We start from the raw sequence: 17,423 nt of genomic DNA, 5'->3' as shown, positions 1-17,423 counted from the left end.
TTGCAGCGCTCTCCCGACCATGGGCGCTGCAAGGCTTTTGAACACCGCGTCTCGCCTGCGTTACCCGGCGATCGCTCTAGCTGCTGCCGCATGCGCCGGCATTCATAGTTCGACGCGACGCAGCAACCTTGTCAGACTCGACAGCCCTCCAAGCCCTCCGATTCCGCAAGATGCCTCGCTCATCGCGTACGGCCGCCGCCTCCAGAGTCATTATGCTCAAGTCGAAGATCCTAAGCATGCTACAAAGAGAGGTGATGCTGCCATCATCGACAAGAGCAATGATCCTGACCGATACGTCCCTCTGTTTGAAAGCGATGACGAGAACTCTTGGGCTGCGTTCTCAAGAAACTTCGATAACGTCACCGAGGGCATTGCCAGGATACAATGGACCACCCTGGGCGACAAGATAGTTGACTGGGTAGTACCCAACTGGGCCAAACTTCTGCCCGATGGATTCGCGAAGCTCCAATTCGAGCTGTCCATGGAGCCTGGAAGTCTGGCCGATGAGATTTGGCAAGAGGCGCATGATCCATCCATCAACCCCGAGATAACGTGGAACGCGACAGTCCGTGTTGGGGATTCCCTCGGCAAAGATGAGCTAGCATTTCGACGGAAACGGAAACGATACGTAGTCAAGGCATTGGCAAAATACCTCAACATTGACGAGAAAGAGATACACCCTGACGATGTGCCGACAATCGCCATGTGTGGCTCTGGCGGTGGCCTTCGAGCAATGGTGGCCGGGACCAGCAGCTACCTCTCAGCGCAAGAGGCTGGTCTTTTTGACTGTGTGACATATACCGCCGGAGTCAGCGGTAGTTGTTGGCTACAGACGCTATTCTACTCGTCTTTGGGAAAGCAGGACCATCGACAGCTGCTCAAGCACATCAAGTCGCGCATCGGAACACACATCGCATTTCCTCCGCCTGCTTTGAAGCTCGTGACCTCTGCTCCAACCAACAAATTCATCCTCAGTGGCTTCATTGAGAAACTCAAGGGAGACCCCGGTGCTTCTTTTGGGCTGGTCGACATTTACAGCCTGCTTCTGGCTGCCAGGCTTCTAGTCCCATATGGTGATTTGGCAGTGAACGACGTCGACCTGAAATTGTCTAATCAGCGCATGTACATCGAAAATGGCCAGTATCCCATGCCGATCTACACTGCCGTACGACACGAGATTCCGGTTGATGTGGAAGAACAAGAGGCAGCAAAAGGTGACTTGGCACTCAAGCAGAAGGTCAGGGAGGTCGCAAGGAAAGAAGCATGGTTTCAATGGTTCGAGATGCATCCCTGGGAAGTCTGGTGCGAAGAGTTTGGCGCTGGCATACCCACCTGGAGTCTGGGACGGCCATTCAAGAATGGGCAAAATTTGGTCCTCGAGACCGGTGTTACATTGCCAGAGATCCGCCAGAGTCTCCTCCTTGGGATCTGGGGCTCGGCCTTTTGTGCCACACTATCTCACTACTACAAGGAGATCAAGCCTGCTCTGCTAGGCATGGTTGGCTTCGATGGGATTAACATGCTCCTCGAAGGGAAGAACGAAGACCTCATCAAAATCCATCCCATCGAGCCGGCTACCATTCCCAACTTCGTCTATGGCATGGATAAGCAACTCCCGTCAACTTGTCCCGACTCTGTCTTCAAGACCGACCACCTTCAGCTGATGGACGCCGGAATGTCCAACAATCTCCCGATCTACCCTCTCCTCCGACCCGGCCGTGACGTGGACATCCTCATCGCGTTCGACGCTTCAGCAGACATACAAAAGGAGAATTGGCTCTCCGTGGTCGACGGCTATACCCGCCAACGCGGCATCAAAGGCTGGCCTATCGGAGCAGGTTGGCCCAGAGCCTCCTCCAAGCCACAGGAGCACGCGAAAGCACTTGCAGAGGCCGAGGCGAGCACCGCCCAAGAAGCAGCCACCAAGCTCGCCGAGGCAAGAGAAGAAGATCGCGAACAAAAAGCGGCGGCAGAAGGAAAGAGTAACGCCCCGGAAAGCCCGACTACAGGCTCCGCGCCTGATGCCGCCAGCACGCTAGGACCATGTTCTGTCTGGGTCGGCAGCAGAGCTGAACGATCCAGTGAAGAAGAGCCGCCTCCGTCAAAAACATTGGACTGGGACATCCCTGACGGCGACACAGAAGACTCAAATTCGCCGCAGTTCCAACTCATGAGCCCCGATGCTGGCCTCGCCGTGATTTATTTTCCACTACTGCCTCATCCCAAAGTCCCCGGCGTCGACCCGGACAAGTCGGATTTTCTGTCCACGTGGAACTTCATCTACACCCCCGAGCAGGTCGACAAGGTAGTTGAACTGGCTCGAACCAATTTTAGTGAAGGCAAGGAAAAGGTCAGGCGGACCGTGCGGGCAGTCTATGAAAGGAAAAAGAAGGAGAGGAAGGAACGGGAGGAGAGATTGAACGGTAAAAAGTGGAAGTGGAGGATGCGACATGCAGGGGATTCTTTTGCTTGATCGAAGTGCGCAAGGAGCTCGTGCATCTCCATGCCTGTTGGCTATTTGATGCTGTGACTAAGGCTCTGAGGGTCACTTACAGTACCGTGCTTGAGGGACGAAAATCGACGTCAATTCAAGTCACAGCCGGTTTGACCACTCTCATCCCCGTTGCGATGGCCTAGGCATCCAAGCAAGCTCAATGGTATCCTCCCACGAGCGGCGTCTCATGTCCTTCAACGAGAATTCGGTTCGAGTCAAGCAATATCGGTACAGCAGTCGACCAGCTAGCCACTATCGGCAACATGATGCCCACCGACGCCAAGTGCCACCATCGATTCCATTGGTGTGCTTGAGCTGAGCTGATTCAATACACTTAGCTTCGACCGTTTCAGGACAGGCCAATTGTGTTATCGTCCGTCTCCCGCACCGTCAAATACACCTCAGTCTCCGGATCCAGCTGAACCCAACCACTGGCCACAGTCTTGAGATCACCTTTCCCATCATTCGCTCCCCTGAGCAACCTCCCTGGATGTGCATGTTGCGTCAGTCGTCCGGAGCGATACACGCAGATGAAGCGAGAACAAATGGAAGGAAGGTCCTTACATCAAGCCAAGCCCAGTGGGGAGACAGCAGTCACGGAGGTTTAAGACCCGCAAACTAGACAGGTGGTTGTGCCAACGAATCCAATATCGAGGGAAGAGCTAATTGCGTGGGCCTAATTCATGCACATCGGCTCCTCAGCCCCGCTGGCGCCGCTTGTGATGTCCTTTGCCGTGGTGGTGCTGCGGCGGGTGATTCGCGATATCGTTGTTCGACGTAAGTTTGGGATGGGACGATGCCGAATCACGAAGGACATACTCGCCAGAGATGGTACTTAGTGTGGAGCAGACCTTGCGTGCGCGGGTTAGCTTTAAAGCAACGGGAAGTGAAAGAATGAGAGCGAGTGAGAGAGATCCAGTGAGGTGGTGAATTGTATGTTAGGCAAGATTACAGGTCCCCTCCTCGCCTCTGCCGGTGTTGACGCGAGCAGAGATCGGCAGGGAGTAGGGTATTTGAGGTTGAGCTATGAAGGAGACAAGCGGATTAGGGACGTCGTGTGTACTATAGGAGTGCATGACCACGTGAAGCAAAGGACATGGATGATAGACACAGATCGTAGACATATGTCACAAAACGAAAGGCGGAATTGCGACATAAGACATGAGGATCGAGTCCGTACAGCCCTGCTACAGTCCTGCACAAGGTGGTCATCCTTGCTATGGCTAAAGATACAGCTCGCCGCTGACATACGTACAGACATACATGATAGCTAAGAGGACTCCGCGCGCGAAACACCTTCCGCATGTGGAAAGTGTTTGTGTTCGAGTATGGGGCGAAATGGCGGGCAGGAATCGGGTCAGCCTCAGCGCTCTGGACAAGTGAGGTGGCTGGCTCGCTAGGAACCTTTCTAACGGCACACGTACATACATATTCAGCCCCGTACTCTGGACTCTGGACTTTGTAATACACCGTGTCCATCATGGGGTAGGATAATGGTTCTAGGGCTGAATGTCTATTCTCTACGGCCATCACATCTGACATAATCACATCCTTAGTTCTCGCCGTGGTGGCTTGCTGAACGGTCTAGCGAGCTGGATTTAAGTAAGAGACGGTGTAGCACCAGAAAATACACTGTAAATCGGCACGATTGCATACCTAGCATGGCAGTCTTACAACTGGTCGACAGCGCTCGGTCAGAGATATGGCTGGCTGAAGACTCGATTGTCTAGTGAAGGAGTGCGCAGTAAGTGTTCCGGTAGACTTCAAGCGATGCAGTGGCTGTGTATTTAAGGCTATCTCTCTCGTTTCCTCCTCGAACACCTACAATCGCTGTCCTACTACGCCGCGAAACCACATCAGAGACCGCCGCATTGCCACCATCAACGCTCTACTGCTTCCACCATGTCGGCCGCCACTACGCTCGACACCCTCATCGCGGCAATCAAAGGCCAGCGCCTCCAGCGGCAGCTCCTCTCTGAGAAGCCCACTGTCTTTGGGCTCATCTTTGTCGACGCACACGAACACCCACTCCCAGACCAGCCACTTCATTTTGAGTTCCTGGGCAATGGCGCCAATAAGAGCGTGTTCGCCGTCACTGTCGGCGGCACGCACAAGACTCCCACCGACTGGGTGCTGTGCGTGCAGAACAGCATGCTCACCCCGGCGACCAAGGAGTTCGCAGGCGAGACAGGGATACTCGCCTACGTGGGCAGCAAGGGCGTGCGCGTGCCGCGGCCCTTCGAGACACCACTGCCCAAGGACTTCATTGTCGACGTGTTATTGAGTAATGACGAAGACAGCCATCACGTGGCGGGGTGTGCGTTCTTCATGCAGCGCCTCGATATCGGTGGGCGATTCATCGAGATGCGCAAGCTCGATAAGCCCGAGGACTTTATGAAGAAGTGCCTAGGCGAGAAGGACGCCATCAAGCACGTAGCCACCACAATCGACGCGGTCAAGCACATCAGGACGGTGTTTGATGCGAACCCGTGGGCCGACTTCCAGGTGCTATACGACAAGGCTGATGGCGGATTGATGGTCTTTGACCCGTGGCCGGACAAGGCCGGCATCAAGCAGAAGGCGGTTGATGATATGCTGGACAAGTGGCTGCACGATCTGGGCGCTGCGGTCAAGCACTAAAGCGAAGATCCGTTCTGCAAGGTCAGGGCCGTCATGACTCCGGTCAAAGGGGTTTCGGCCGTGAGTAGATCTTGGCGGGTATCCAGGTTGACGCAAGGTTGCCGCGCCTCCGGTAACGATGGAGTAGGCTATATGCACCTTTCAAGGAGGTGGGCATCCGTGCACCTAGATGGATACCTTGGTAGCGACACTCTTGCAAGCCGTCGAGTGGGAATTGCGGGTTGGAGATAGATCGCCTCTAAGAGATGCCGTGACGGATCGTCAGAAAAGTGCTGGCAGGTAACCGATTTGGATCAAGAATTGAACTGCTTCTCCACTTGTCTTCACACAGGTGGTTCGCCTTCTCCTTCCTTGTTGCCTTTGATCGAGTCCACAAACTCCTTGGCCCATTCTTTGGCTTTCTCAAGCTGTTCATGGACGAAGCTCCACCAACTGCTGCTTGTCCTATGTTGCCCGTCGCCTACATCGGCTGGAGGGTTATCTTTGTCCGGCGATGGATCGGCTGAAGCATCGTCTCTCTGCGGCGTATCGGACGGAGCACTACCTTCCGGAGGTGTATCGGTGGGAGAGTCATCTCCACTCTGAGGTGAATCAGTTGTTGACGGATTCGAGGTATCCTGGTCTTCATCAGGAGCAGGCGTGTCTTCTCCCCCGTCTTCCTCATCGTCGACCGGATCCGCCACGACTTCGGAACCCGGATTATCGTTCTCCGAGTGTAAACCTTGAGGTTTTAGCGGCAATCTCAGTGTCCCATTATTCGGATGTGGGACGATGCCCAAAGAGTCACACATGATGTTATACACCTCGATGTTCTGAAAAATAGGTAATTGACTGTTGGGTTCGTGGGGGAATGCCGGGCCTCTTGCCACAAAGATGGCACGCATCAGAGGATGCTCGTGATCATAGCCGTGAAGGCCCTTCGGAGCGTATTCTTCCCCAGTTGCTAGGGCGTCAGCCACATCGAAATCGGACTTTTCGACCACAGCCCAACCCGTCTTTGGGACGATCCACAATGGAGCAATTCGGTCGTTCTTGGTGAAATGATAGCGCTCTGGCATCGTTTCGAGAGTGTAGACGTTGAAGTTCCCTGATTCCGCCGCTTTCTCAGACAGCGCCTCGTATAGAATGGAGATGTCACGGTCAGGGTTCTTCAGGCGCAGACCGCGGAGGGGCCAACCATCGATGTGGTCCACCAAGGACATATCGATCAAATCGTCGAGCTGGACCAGTCGACTTGTGGAGGTGGTTGCCATGCCGTGATCGGAGACGATGACCATGTTAACGATTTCCGTGAGGTTGCGTGCAAGGAGACCCTCGACAAGCATTGTCAGCATGCTATCCACATCGGCAATCGTGGCTCGGATCTCTGTGCTGTTTGGACCGTACAGATGTCCATCAGCATCAACGTTAGGAACGTAGGCAGCGATAAACTGTGGGCGAAGGTCTTCATGCGCCGCGGCATCCACGTCATCATCACCAGGCATGTCCAGCCAACGTAGTATACTGTCGACCTTGCGCGGTAACGCTTCAGTCCCGTTGTATTTGTCCATATACGTTGGCTCAACGTCTGGTATATGAGCTTCAGAGCCCGGCCACATGTGGATGGCGGACCGCACGCCCTGATGTTCAGCAGTTACCCATAGTGGCTCTGCATTCCACCATTTCGGTTGCATTGACACGCTGACGTTGGTGTACCAAAACTCTTCCTGAAATTCTGGATCCCAAAACTGATTGCTGACCACGCCGTGACTCTCTGGGTACAGACCCGTCATCAGAGTGAAATGATTTGGAAAGGTGACGGAGGGGAACGACGGCAGCATATATTTCGGCGATACTCCGCTTGCTATAAAGGCATTCAGTGCCGGAGTGATATTCCGGTTGAGAAAGTCGGCGCGGAAACCGTCGAGAGATATGAAGATCGTCGTCGGGCGGAAGATATGGGTTCCATTGTTGTACCTGGTCAGTCGATGCTCTGTCGGTGCCAATTTGTGTTTCTTGGATGACGCCTTATATGCACCGAACAGCAGGGCGACGAAGAGGCCAGTGATCGCAAGGTATATCATGGCCAGACGACCCCCATGGGACTTCTTTGAAGTCTTGCCTTCCCACTTGCCGGCTTGGATCTCGAACGAGTCTTCAGAGTTAGAGTCTGTGAAGCCACCCTCCAACTTGTCCGGAGTGCTCATCCCCCTTTTGCGAGATCTGCGGCTCGTGCTCTTCGTCGCCCGCTTGCCACTGCTTCCTCCCTCCTGTCGACCATCGCGCAGCCCAAATGCACCGCGCGCTCTTTCTAGCCGCGAAGGCTTCTGTAGCAACTTCTCATGCTCTTCGGTTTCGTCAAGGATATCCCTGTCACCATCTCGAACATCCTCCTCGCTTTCGCTTCCATTCTCCGATTCCGACTCGGAGGGAACAAGGGCGGCGTCATCGTCGTAATGCTTCTCGGAGAAGAGGCCATCGCGGTCTCGAGCCATGCCGACTTGCACAGCAGCACCCAGAATGCTAAGAATAAAAGGCCTAGGCAAGAAGCAATAGTTGATACAGCAAGAGACGCATGTCGGCGTCTGATCTGCCCGCAGTAAAGAAAGACACAGACAGTTGGCCTGTGTGACAGCCCTGAATTATTGCCTCGTTGAACCCCCTGTTGCGCCTCTAAATCCGGAGCCGGAATAACGATGATCCTAGCCGCTACGCAGCCCTGCCTTGCCCCTTTTCTGGTCGCAAGGCTCCCGGTCTAATCCAGCTCCTGAGATGAGGTGTCAATGGCGATGGTCATGCAAGCTGGCGTTGCTTGGATAACAGGCAGCATATATAGACCATGGCGGAGTGAACTGTAAAAGACCTTTGGAAGACGGCAATCTTGAATATGGAGAACCTGGAAAAACTGCGTCCCGTTGGTATGTCAGCCTTGCTTTGGCGCTCGACGGAACTTCTTCTAGAACTGACTGAATAATCCTAGGCAGGCTAGAGCGCTACTCAACCGCCCGCCATGACCTGAAATTCTATCTTGGCCCTGCAGTGACTGCCTCGTACAAGCTCTCGAAGAGCTATTCGTTACCACTGAAGGACTACATTTACAAGGCGCTCGGAGATGTGATTGCTCGCCATCCGATCCTCTCCGCAATCCCAGTGGACGAGCATACTCAGACCCCATACTTTGTCCGCCTGCCTGAAATCAATCTCGACAAATGTGTCACCCTTGAGAGGCGGCAGCATGATTACCCATGGGAAGCCGAGACGCGAGACACTGAACTGGACGAACTCCTCAGCTCTCAACATAGCATCCCCTATGGAGCACCAAGGCCCTTCTGGCGGCTGAGGGTTCTGTATCATCCCAGTCACTTTACAGCAGCGTTCTTCTACCACCATGCTTTGGGTGATGGACAGTCAGGCATTGCTTTCCACCGTACCTTTCACGAAGCCTTGTCATCTGCCTTCTCAGGATCGCTCGCTATCCCTGTGCCAAATATCATGGCTACCCCATCGACACCATTGCAGCCAGATCTGGAAGCGCTCCATCCCTTACCTGTTACGGTGTGGTATCTCCTCAAAGTCCTCTTCAAAGAGTGGATCTTGTCAAAGTTCTGGCCAGCTAGAAACCCTGGCCTTTGGACCGGAGGGAAATGCACTGCGTCTTTGGGGCAAACCCGACTTCGATCACTCAATATTCCAGCTTTGAAGACGACAGCTTTCAAGAATGTATGCCGTGAGAACGGAACGACCATCACCGCAGCACTGCAAACCCTAATTGCAGGTATGCTCTTTGCGCACTTGCCTGAAAACTGCACCAGTCTCACATGCAGCGGCGCACTCTCGACGCGTCGATTTCTCCAGAAGGAAGCAGGGATCACGGATGACGTTATGGGTGTGTTCATGCAGGATATGTCCGAGATTTACAATCGCCGTAGCTTTGAACATGCTCACGATTCAAAAAGCGAGCTTTCTGTCCTCTCTTGGCCCGAGGCGCAACGTTCCCGCCGCAACATCGAACACACATTGAGCTTGAGAGGCGCCAACGCAGGCACTAACCTGCTTAAATATGTGAACAACTTCCACGAAGACCTCTTCTTGTCCAAGATAGGAAAGCACAGGGAAAACAGCTTCGAGGTATCCAACCTAGGTCTTGTTAAACCATACACAAGCGGACATGGAGGCAGCGGTTTAGAAATGGGGAGGATGGTCTTCACTCAGAGCGCCGGTGTCACGGCGGCCGCGATCCAAGTCTCTGTCGTCACGGGCGCGGATGGATGTTTGGTCCTCGGCTTTTCGTGGCAGGAGGGCATTGTAGAAGATGGGCTCGTCCATAATGTACTGGCGGGTGTCGGGGCCGAGATAGGGCGGTCAACCTCGAAGGCTTGACAAGGAGGAGTGGCAACTAAGAGCAGCATCACCACCTCTGTAGTGTGATAGTGTACTCCCACGACTCCGTAGCTGTGTGAGCTGTCCTGCTCACAGCGTGACCAAAATAAACGGGACAGAGCCCAATCCTCACCAAAATGCACTCTTTTCCTCGCTGCAACTAACCATCCACAACTCGGACAAATAATAGATAATTACACTATTGCTAAGGCATTCCGTACTAGTTCTTATGTCTATAACTTTACGCTTTCATTCTGAGTACTTTGAGTGTGGTACTGTTGTAAAGCGATTGAAGCACAGTCTCTCACCAAAATCACTAGGTTACTGAGAACTTCTCAACACAACTACCTAAAGAGAAGGAGTTAGGGTTCTAGATTTTAATATAGATAAGAGCAAGTAGTTACTTGTATATTGCCTTATAATTAATTATCTATCTGCTTTATGGATGTATAGGTGCAGCCATGAAAACAACGCATTTTAGTGAGGATTGTGCTGTGTCCCGTTTATTTTGGTCAGACTGTGCCTGCTGCGAAGTTTTACCGAAGATCTGACGAGCATTTCTGATCTAGCCGGATTAAGGCTAGTCTTGTCGTGCGGGGCAGACGTCACCAAGCGTCGAAATTTCCCCACACAATCGCCATGTAGAAAGAAATTCATGCACTGTTGACGCACACGCCTCTCGCCGCCAGTGATATGTTATGTCCTTGCCCTTCAGGTTTAAAGCTGGAGGCTCCGGGGCCAACACGGCAATGGCACCAATTACCACAACTGCCCATCACCACCGCAGCACCACCAAGGTCGACCATAAACCCTTCAAGTCCCGGTTCGCGTCGAAGAATGCCTTGAAGGACAGAGCCAAGGGCAAAACAGAATCAAGCAAGCCCGTCAAAGGAGAAAGGAAGACACCGCATCAGCAAGTCATGTCGAAATTGGCCAGACGCAACCAAGCGAAGCAACTGCGTATCAATCACAAGGACAAGCGGGAGGGAGAAGAACACATTTTCCAGGGCGCAGACGGTGCGGCGAAGCATATTGCCGTCGTACCATTGTCAAGTGGGATCGACATATACTCGGTAATCCGCGGTTTGAACGACGGCGTCGACGTGTCCCAGTCCGACCATCCTTCCGGCACTGTACCCGTTCGTGTCGATCGATTTCGTCGCAATCTACTTTACCTGCCTGCGAAATTCGACCTGCTCAACGCATTGGATGTCTGCAAATTGGCTGACTGGGTGGTATTTGTGCTTGATGCAGAGCAGACATATGGTCAAGAGGAGGATTTCTTTTTAAAGGCTCTCGAAGGTCAAGGCATCACCAATGTCACAGCCGTGGTTACCAATTTGGACAGGAAAGTCCCGGCGCCGAAGCGAATGCGGCATTTGACCGACATGAACATTGCCCTTGGGCGTTATTTCCCCGCTTTGGACAAGCTGTCAAGTCTCGATAGCAAATCTGACTGCTCGAATCTGGTCCGGCGGCTCTGCACTGCCTCTACACGAGGGATCAGATGGCGAGACGACAGAAGTTGGATGCTTATTGAGAACGTCAGCTGGGGTCCCCAAGCCAATGGAGCAAGCACCGCTGATGTGACGTTGTACGGTACGATCCGGGGCAAGTCTCTAAATCCCGATCGACTAGTCCACATCCCGGGTTGGGGAGACTTTCGGATTTCGTCAGTCCGACAACTGCCACGTTCCAGCCAGAAAAGAAAGGCGGACGAGATGGACGCGGAGGAGCCGATCAAGGAGTGGACACCGACCGCCAACCAAGACGATCTTGCGGAGCTTGCTCCAGAAACGGCTGAGATGCAGGACGTGGCAAGTACGGCAGCGACGAGCGAGCACAAGGGTGTTCTGCTCGACGACCACCATTACTTCTCCGACGACAATTCACATATTCCTCCTCCACCGAAGAAACTACCAGACGGGACCTCGAGTTACCAAGCCGCTTGGTACCTAGACGACGCGTCGGACTCGGACTCGGACATCCTGGACGACGAGGACCGAGATGGCGACGTTGCAATGGACGACGACGCGCATCCGGCAGAAGGCGACGGTCAAGACAAAGACATGCTCTTCACCAACGCCGAGGATGGCGGCATGACGGAAGCGCAACCGTCAGAGTATCCCGCCTCGGAGATGAACGTGGACGACGCACCCCTCGACGACGCCGAAGAAGCGCGCCAACTCGAAGAATTCCGCGCCACCCGCAAGAAACAAGCCGAAGAAGACCTGGAGTTCCCCGACGAGATCGAACTACCGCCCGACGTGCTCGCCCGCGAGCGCCTCGCCAAGTATCGCGGCCTCAAGAGCCTGCGGACGAGCGAGTGGAACCACGCAGAAGACCTCCCCCACCAGCCGCAAGAGTATCCCCGCCTGCTCCAAGTCCCAGAGTACAAGAAATCATACAACGCTGTCCTGAAGGAGACGCTCGCCGGGGACGTCCTGGCCGGCACGAGAGTCGAGATCCGCCTCCGCGACGTGCCCGTGTCGCTGCAATCCAGCGCAGCGGCGGCCCCGTCGTCCATGTTCTCCCTCCTCCGCCACGAGCACAAACACGCCGTCATCAACCTCACCATGACACTGCACTCGAATATTGATACGCCTCTGAAATCCAAGGACGAAGTCATCGTGCAGATCGGCCACCGCCGGCTCGTGGCAAACCCGATCTTCAGCGCAGCAGGCCAGACACCCAACGACGTACATAAATTCGACCGCTTCCTGCACCCCGGCCGGACCGCCATCGCGACATTCATCGGGCCAATGACATGGGGATCCGTGCCTGTGCTCGTCTTCCGGCGTCAGACCCACTCTGCCGTTAGTCAAGATGATGAGACAGCAGCAGGCCCGCCACAGCTCGTGAACGTGAACGTGGACGCGGACGCGGGCGCTTCTTCTTCGAACAACCCATCTTCGGCTGCTACGCTCCGGCTCATCGGCACGGCGACGACCCTGCCGCCCAGCTCGGCGCGCGTGGTCGCCAAACGCATCATCCTCACGGGCCACCCGTGCAAGATCCACAAGAAGCTCGTCACGATCCGGTACATGTTCTTCAACCGCGAGGACGTGCTGTGGTTCGCGGCCCTGCCGCTGTTCACGAGATGCGGGCGGCAGGGGTTCATCAAGGAGCCGCTGGGCACGCATGGGTATTTCAAGGCGACGTTCGACGGCAAGATCAATCCACTTGATGCCGTGGGGGTGAGTCTGTACAAGCGCGTGTGGCCTAGACGGGCAAGGGCGTGGGAGTGAGGGAATGAATCGCCGTGACTGCGCTACAGTACCTTGGCCGAACTAGCTAAGTAGACAGTAGTTCTTCCATGTTTATGAAATCAGAGTCGAGGACGACGCGATGACTGCACGCACGCATGCACGTTTTGAACGATGGGATGGGACAATGAACAACGCATGATAGATTACAGATTCGTTCTACTAGTACGCAGGACGAAAGACAGGATATTGAAATAGAGTAGATGGTGCATTTTGAAGTACCGTTGCCGCAGAAGTTGATCGTATATCGTCGCTGCTCATGAGGTGCCTCCAGCTGCTCGCTTGCCTACCCTACTAGAAAGACGACCCACCGTAAATTAATACAGGCGTTGGTAGCCAAGGCCAGCCCCATTATGCGCAGCTTGCGACCGGGAATGGATCCCTCCTGCTCCAGGAAACATTTGCAAATCCGAACCCGCCACGCCTGCCCCAAGGGAGTAATAGACCCAGCCATCTGAGTATGCAACTCTTCATCGTATTGGGAACATATTTCAAACCCTCGAGGAGCCTACCACGGGCTTCGTCCATGGAGAGTACCGGCACTCGTCAACTTGATCATGCCCCTGCCCAGTTCAGCCCTAGCCAGCCGTTGGTTAAGGCGTCTGTAGTTCATGGTGCCGGCGGCTCGTACTTCTCCAGCAACTCCATCACGTACCACTGGCTATTCCATCTGGCGCATTCCATCGCACTAGCACACACGTCGGGAATAGATCTTGGACCGTTGTAGTTGTCAAGGAGAAATTTCACCATGTCGATTCGTCCCCATTCAGCTGCGCCGTCAATTGCCCTTCGTCCCAAAACAGGACTTGGATCCGCATCAACATCCGCCCCATGTTCCAGCAAGATCTGGGCGATCCGCAAAAATCCCCTTATCGCAGCGGCTTGCAGCGCGGTAACGCCAACACGTGGAGCGGCCGGGGCGTTGACCTCTGCTCCTTTCGTGAGCAGAAATTGTACGAATTCGACTTCGCCAACCTCGACGGCAGCTTGAAGCGCAGTCCTACCGAGACCCCTGTGTGATGGTCGGGCATTGATCTCAGCACCGAGCTCGATCAATCTGCGAGCACAGTGAAGCAATGACTGCGTCGCGGCCTGCTTCATGGCCTGCTCCGCCACGCCCTCCTTCGCGTTCAGCGTCAAGGAAATGCTGGCGGCACAAAGGATTGCAGCCTGTAAAGGAGTGCTCTTGCCTTCGAGCCGATGATTTACGTCTGCTCCGTGAGAGAGTAAGAGCTCCATTGTGTTGATTACTCGGTTGCGAACCCGCTGATATTCCGCTCCATCCAAAAAAGACATAGCGTTGTCCCACTCAATGCCAAATGCTTCGACAAGCGGACAGCCGACGCGCACATCAACACCTGAAGACAGAAGAAATTGGACCATTTTCTTGTCTTTGCGTTTACAGGCATACTCAAGAGGCAGAATTGTATTGGGCCCTATCCTCTTATCCTCCTGTGGTCGCTTATGGTTCTTGCGACAGGGCACGTATGGATCCGCCCCGTTGCGCAACAGTAGTTCTGTAACTTCTTGGTCCGAGTGAGAAATTGAGATACACAAAGTTGAGATTTCTCTGGCAGGAAAGTTGGCGATAGAGTTGATATCTGCCCCTCGGGCCAAAAGGTACGTGACGATGTCTTTAAACTGGTGAGCAACTGCCAAATGAAGTGCGGTCAAATCGAGGCCAGGTAGGGAAGTGTCGACAGGCATACTAGTGCCATTCACATCAGCGCCGGAGCTGCAGAGGCTAGCTACCACATCGAGTCGCCCTGTGCTGACTGCCCACTGCAGAGGAGGGATCGAACCCAGCGACTTCGGGGTCCTATACGATGGGATACACTTTGGCCTGAAGCGGAACAGAATTGACTGTTGTCCACCGCTGTACAGATCTTCGCACATCGGATAGGGCTCGTTGGGATCTGCGCCCCATTTGATCAAGAGGGCAACCATATCCAGGTCTTTGACGAAGATTGCTGCTGTCAATGGCGATCTCCGGTTAACGGGGTCTCCAGTCGGACTCACTCCATCGCAGAGAAGCTGCGTCACGCGGTCGTGGTTTCGATGCATCACAAACCAATACAGTATCGTCGCTCCATGGTTGGGATCAAAAGAAGACTCGAGCGCCGCACCTGCTCTTAGTAAGGTGTCAAATATGGCGGTAGAGCCATTCTCAGCAGCTCGCTGCAGTGGTGTTCTTCCACCTAGCCAGGCCGAGCAACCATGCGGATCTGCGCCTGCGCTGAGCAGTCGTTTAACGATATCTTCGTTTCCGGAGATGACAGCTCCTTCAAGAGGCGACAACCAGAAGTCCTTCGCAGGAGATGGATTTGTCATCGCGCCCCTTGATAATAGAAGGTCGAGGGTTTTGGGATGGGCATGATGTGCTGCGATAGATAATGGCGGAGTATCATGAAGTGGATTGACGTTTGCGCCGTAATCCAGGAGCACCTCTGCAATATGAGTGTCTGCCAGGCCTGCTGCAGCCTGTAGTGGGTAAAGGACAACAATTCGTGGTCCGCGGTCGTCCTGGTCGTCCTTAACCTTGCGGATGCATTGTTCCTTTTGCGCCCTGTCGAGGACTTCCAAAGGGCACAGATTTGGGTCTGCGCCATGTTCAAGCAACGATTGCACTAATTGGAGATTGTCTTGTTCCGTGGCAATGACCAGCGGCGATTTGTAAAAGTATTTGCCCCAGTCTGCGAGGAAATCCTTTGTGTATCTTGCTATCGGGCCATTGGGGTCTGCTCCATACTTCAGGAGAAGACCGACCAACCGAGCATCACCAGAAGTCACTGCAGCACATAGAGGAGTTGACTTCGCTGCACATTCATCTATGCCGTTGGACCGAGGAGGTATATAATATTCATCGACGGACCCGCCGGCCCGTAACACCTTTTCGATCGTGTGCGTACTACCACCGAAAGATATCGCTAGGGTGGTCACTGGACCGGGTCCAATCGTGCCCGATGCGTGCAGCAATAGGGGAAGAACTTCGTTGGCGATTCTTGTGGAAGCAGCTCTACCGCAAACAGTGCGGCGAACAAACGAGGAACGCTCGCAAAAGCAATAGAATCGAGGCATTCCGTAGACTTCGGATGCAGATCTCCCGTGTCGAGGCACGCGGCACATGATGCTATGGTATTCTGTCCCACCTAGCCGAATTGGTTGTAGGTCCGCCGCAGCATCGATCAGCAATTGAATGATGTGGAGTCTTTCAAGCCGGATGGCTTCTAGGATCAAAGTTGTTGATTCCCCACCAGTGGACTGGCGATTGATGTTTACATTGTTCTCTAACGCGCTCTGAATCAATCTTGGCACGTCCTTCCGAACAGCGGCGAACAAAAGTTGCGTTATGATAGCCTTTGTGCTGGGTTCATCCCTCAGAGGTAGCATGCCGAAAGCTTGCTTTCCCGCTATTTCGTCGAGGAAGCCCACAAAGGCGTCAAGTCTTTCATCAGATAGTACGTCGTTGGCGAGCAGAAGTGCCATGAATGATATTAGCACCTGCATCCTCTTCGATGAGCCAGGATCAATCAGTTGACAGGCAGAATTCAGCGTCTCTTTCTCATATTTCTCAGGGACATATGGCGCCATCAAAGTCACAATCACAATTAGACTTTCATGCCGAGCTGCCAACGGCGATACATTGAGTACGCTGGCAATTTTGTCACCAACAAAGTCATTGTGGCGTGCGTCGATGATGCTACCATGGCTTTGCCCAAATAGGGAGTGTTGATAGATCCACCATTCAGTTGTATCTTCGGTAGTATCTAGGTACGAGGAAGGTAAAGGTGTTGGAGACCGATTCGCCTCCGTCGGAAAAAGGTATGGAATGACCCTATCGAGCTGAGCTCGCAGTTCGTGCCACGGCAATTCAATCCTAAGAGACCGCGGGATTTGTGTTTTGGGGCGAATCAGAACCCCTTCAGGAGTCTGGGCTCTCCAGGTTGCCGGAAGAATGGTGTCTCTGGTAGAGGATGCGGGGAGGGATGGATTCAACTTCAATGTCGGCAGGTCATATCGAGATATCTTGTTTTTCAGTTTCTTCGTAGGAACAAGCTTTCCGTGGAGCAAGACGTCCACATTGGTGGGGTCCAGATTCTTGCGTTTCAAGGTCAGACTGATGTCTTTCCAGAACTCGCCCTTTTGGTTCTTCTGGAAGCCCCATGCTTTCAGCTTTCTCTTGTACTGTGCTCCGCTGTGCAACAAGTGAGCTTAGGCAAAATAAGGGCGGGAAGGGCCGTGGCCACCTTGCGTGGAAGCTATAACGGCTGGCCATCTGATCCATCACTTGGGCCAACGTCAAAGCCTCATCGACATAAAGCTTGCAGACGGCCGGTTTGTGACTCTCCCATTCTGCCATAGAGACTTCACGAGGTATTGCCATGCTGGCTAGGCTGGTCCGTTGAGGCAAAAGGGGATCAGAGTCAAGCTAGTATGGCTCGATATTGGGTATCTGCGGCGACTGCACAGTCTTCATGTAGGATCCGCGATGGTCTGGAGACCCCTCCACGTTAGGGAGGGATCCCATTTTAATGCTCGCGATGAGAAAACGAAGACGATTGATCAGGCTGAGAGGTGAGCAACGGTTCAATAAAGGCCATGCATGATTGGCACGATCCAAAAGTGCGCCAGCAGCCGCCCGATGAGACGGAGCCTGCGACCAT

General features: G+C 53.8%; 6 protein-coding genes across 6 annotated transcripts; 4 read left to right on the top strand and 2 right to left on the bottom strand.

Moving 5' to 3' along the window:
- Positions 1–19: 19 nt before the first annotated feature.
- Positions 20–2,473, top strand: A1O7_10027 (phospholipase A2; the record flags this gene model as incomplete). The annotated part of the gene is made up of 1 exon (XM_007764011.1): positions 20–2,473. One exon carries the CDS (start codon positions 20–22, stop codon positions 2,471–2,473), a length of 2,454 nt encoding a protein of 817 aa, XP_007762201.1.
- Positions 2,474–4,396: 1,923 nt separating this feature from the next.
- Positions 4,397–5,134, top strand: A1O7_10026 (uncharacterized protein; the record flags this gene model as incomplete). Its single annotated transcript, XM_007764010.1, has 1 exon — positions 4,397–5,134. The coding sequence occupies one exon, from the start codon at positions 4,397–4,399 to the stop codon at positions 5,132–5,134; it is 738 nt and encodes a 245-aa protein (XP_007762200.1).
- A 323-nt stretch (positions 5,135–5,457) lies between these two features.
- Positions 5,458–7,608, bottom strand: A1O7_10025 (ectonucleotide pyrophosphatase/phosphodiesterase family member 1/3; the record flags this gene model as incomplete). The annotated part of the gene is made up of 1 exon (XM_007764009.1): positions 5,458–7,608. One exon carries the CDS (start codon positions 7,606–7,608, stop codon positions 5,458–5,460), a length of 2,151 nt encoding a protein of 716 aa, XP_007762199.1.
- Positions 7,609–8,000: 392 nt separating this feature from the next.
- Positions 8,001–9,493, top strand: A1O7_10024 (uncharacterized protein; the record flags this gene model as incomplete). The annotated part of the gene is made up of 2 exons (XM_007764008.1): positions 8,001–8,031; positions 8,094–9,493. The coding sequence occupies 2 exons, from the start codon at positions 8,001–8,003 to the stop codon at positions 9,491–9,493; spliced, it is 1,431 nt and encodes a 476-aa protein (XP_007762198.1).
- Positions 9,494–10,242: 749 nt separating this feature from the next.
- Positions 10,243–12,741, top strand: A1O7_10023 (uncharacterized protein; the record flags this gene model as incomplete). The annotated part of the gene is made up of 1 exon (XM_007764007.1): positions 10,243–12,741. One exon carries the CDS (start codon positions 10,243–10,245, stop codon positions 12,739–12,741), a length of 2,499 nt encoding a protein of 832 aa, XP_007762197.1.
- Positions 12,742–13,368: 627 nt separating this feature from the next.
- A1O7_10022 (uncharacterized protein) lies at positions 13,369–17,143 on the bottom strand (the record flags this gene model as incomplete). The annotated part of the gene is made up of 2 exons (XM_007764006.1): positions 13,369–16,954; positions 17,007–17,143. 2 exons carry the CDS (start codon positions 17,141–17,143, stop codon positions 13,369–13,371), a joined length of 3,723 nt encoding a protein of 1,240 aa, XP_007762196.1.
- Between the last annotated feature and the right edge of the window lie 280 nt (positions 17,144–17,423).

This window comes from Cladophialophora yegresii (genome assembly GCF_000585515.1).
Source record: "Cladophialophora yegresii CBS 114405 chromosome Unknown aczIN-supercont1.7, whole genome shotgun sequence".
Lineage (NCBI taxonomy): Eukaryota > Fungi > Ascomycota > Eurotiomycetes > Chaetothyriales > Herpotrichiellaceae > Cladophialophora > Cladophialophora yegresii.
Note: the sequence above shows the minus strand (reverse complement) of the source record. Positions and strands in the feature narration are given on the sequence as shown.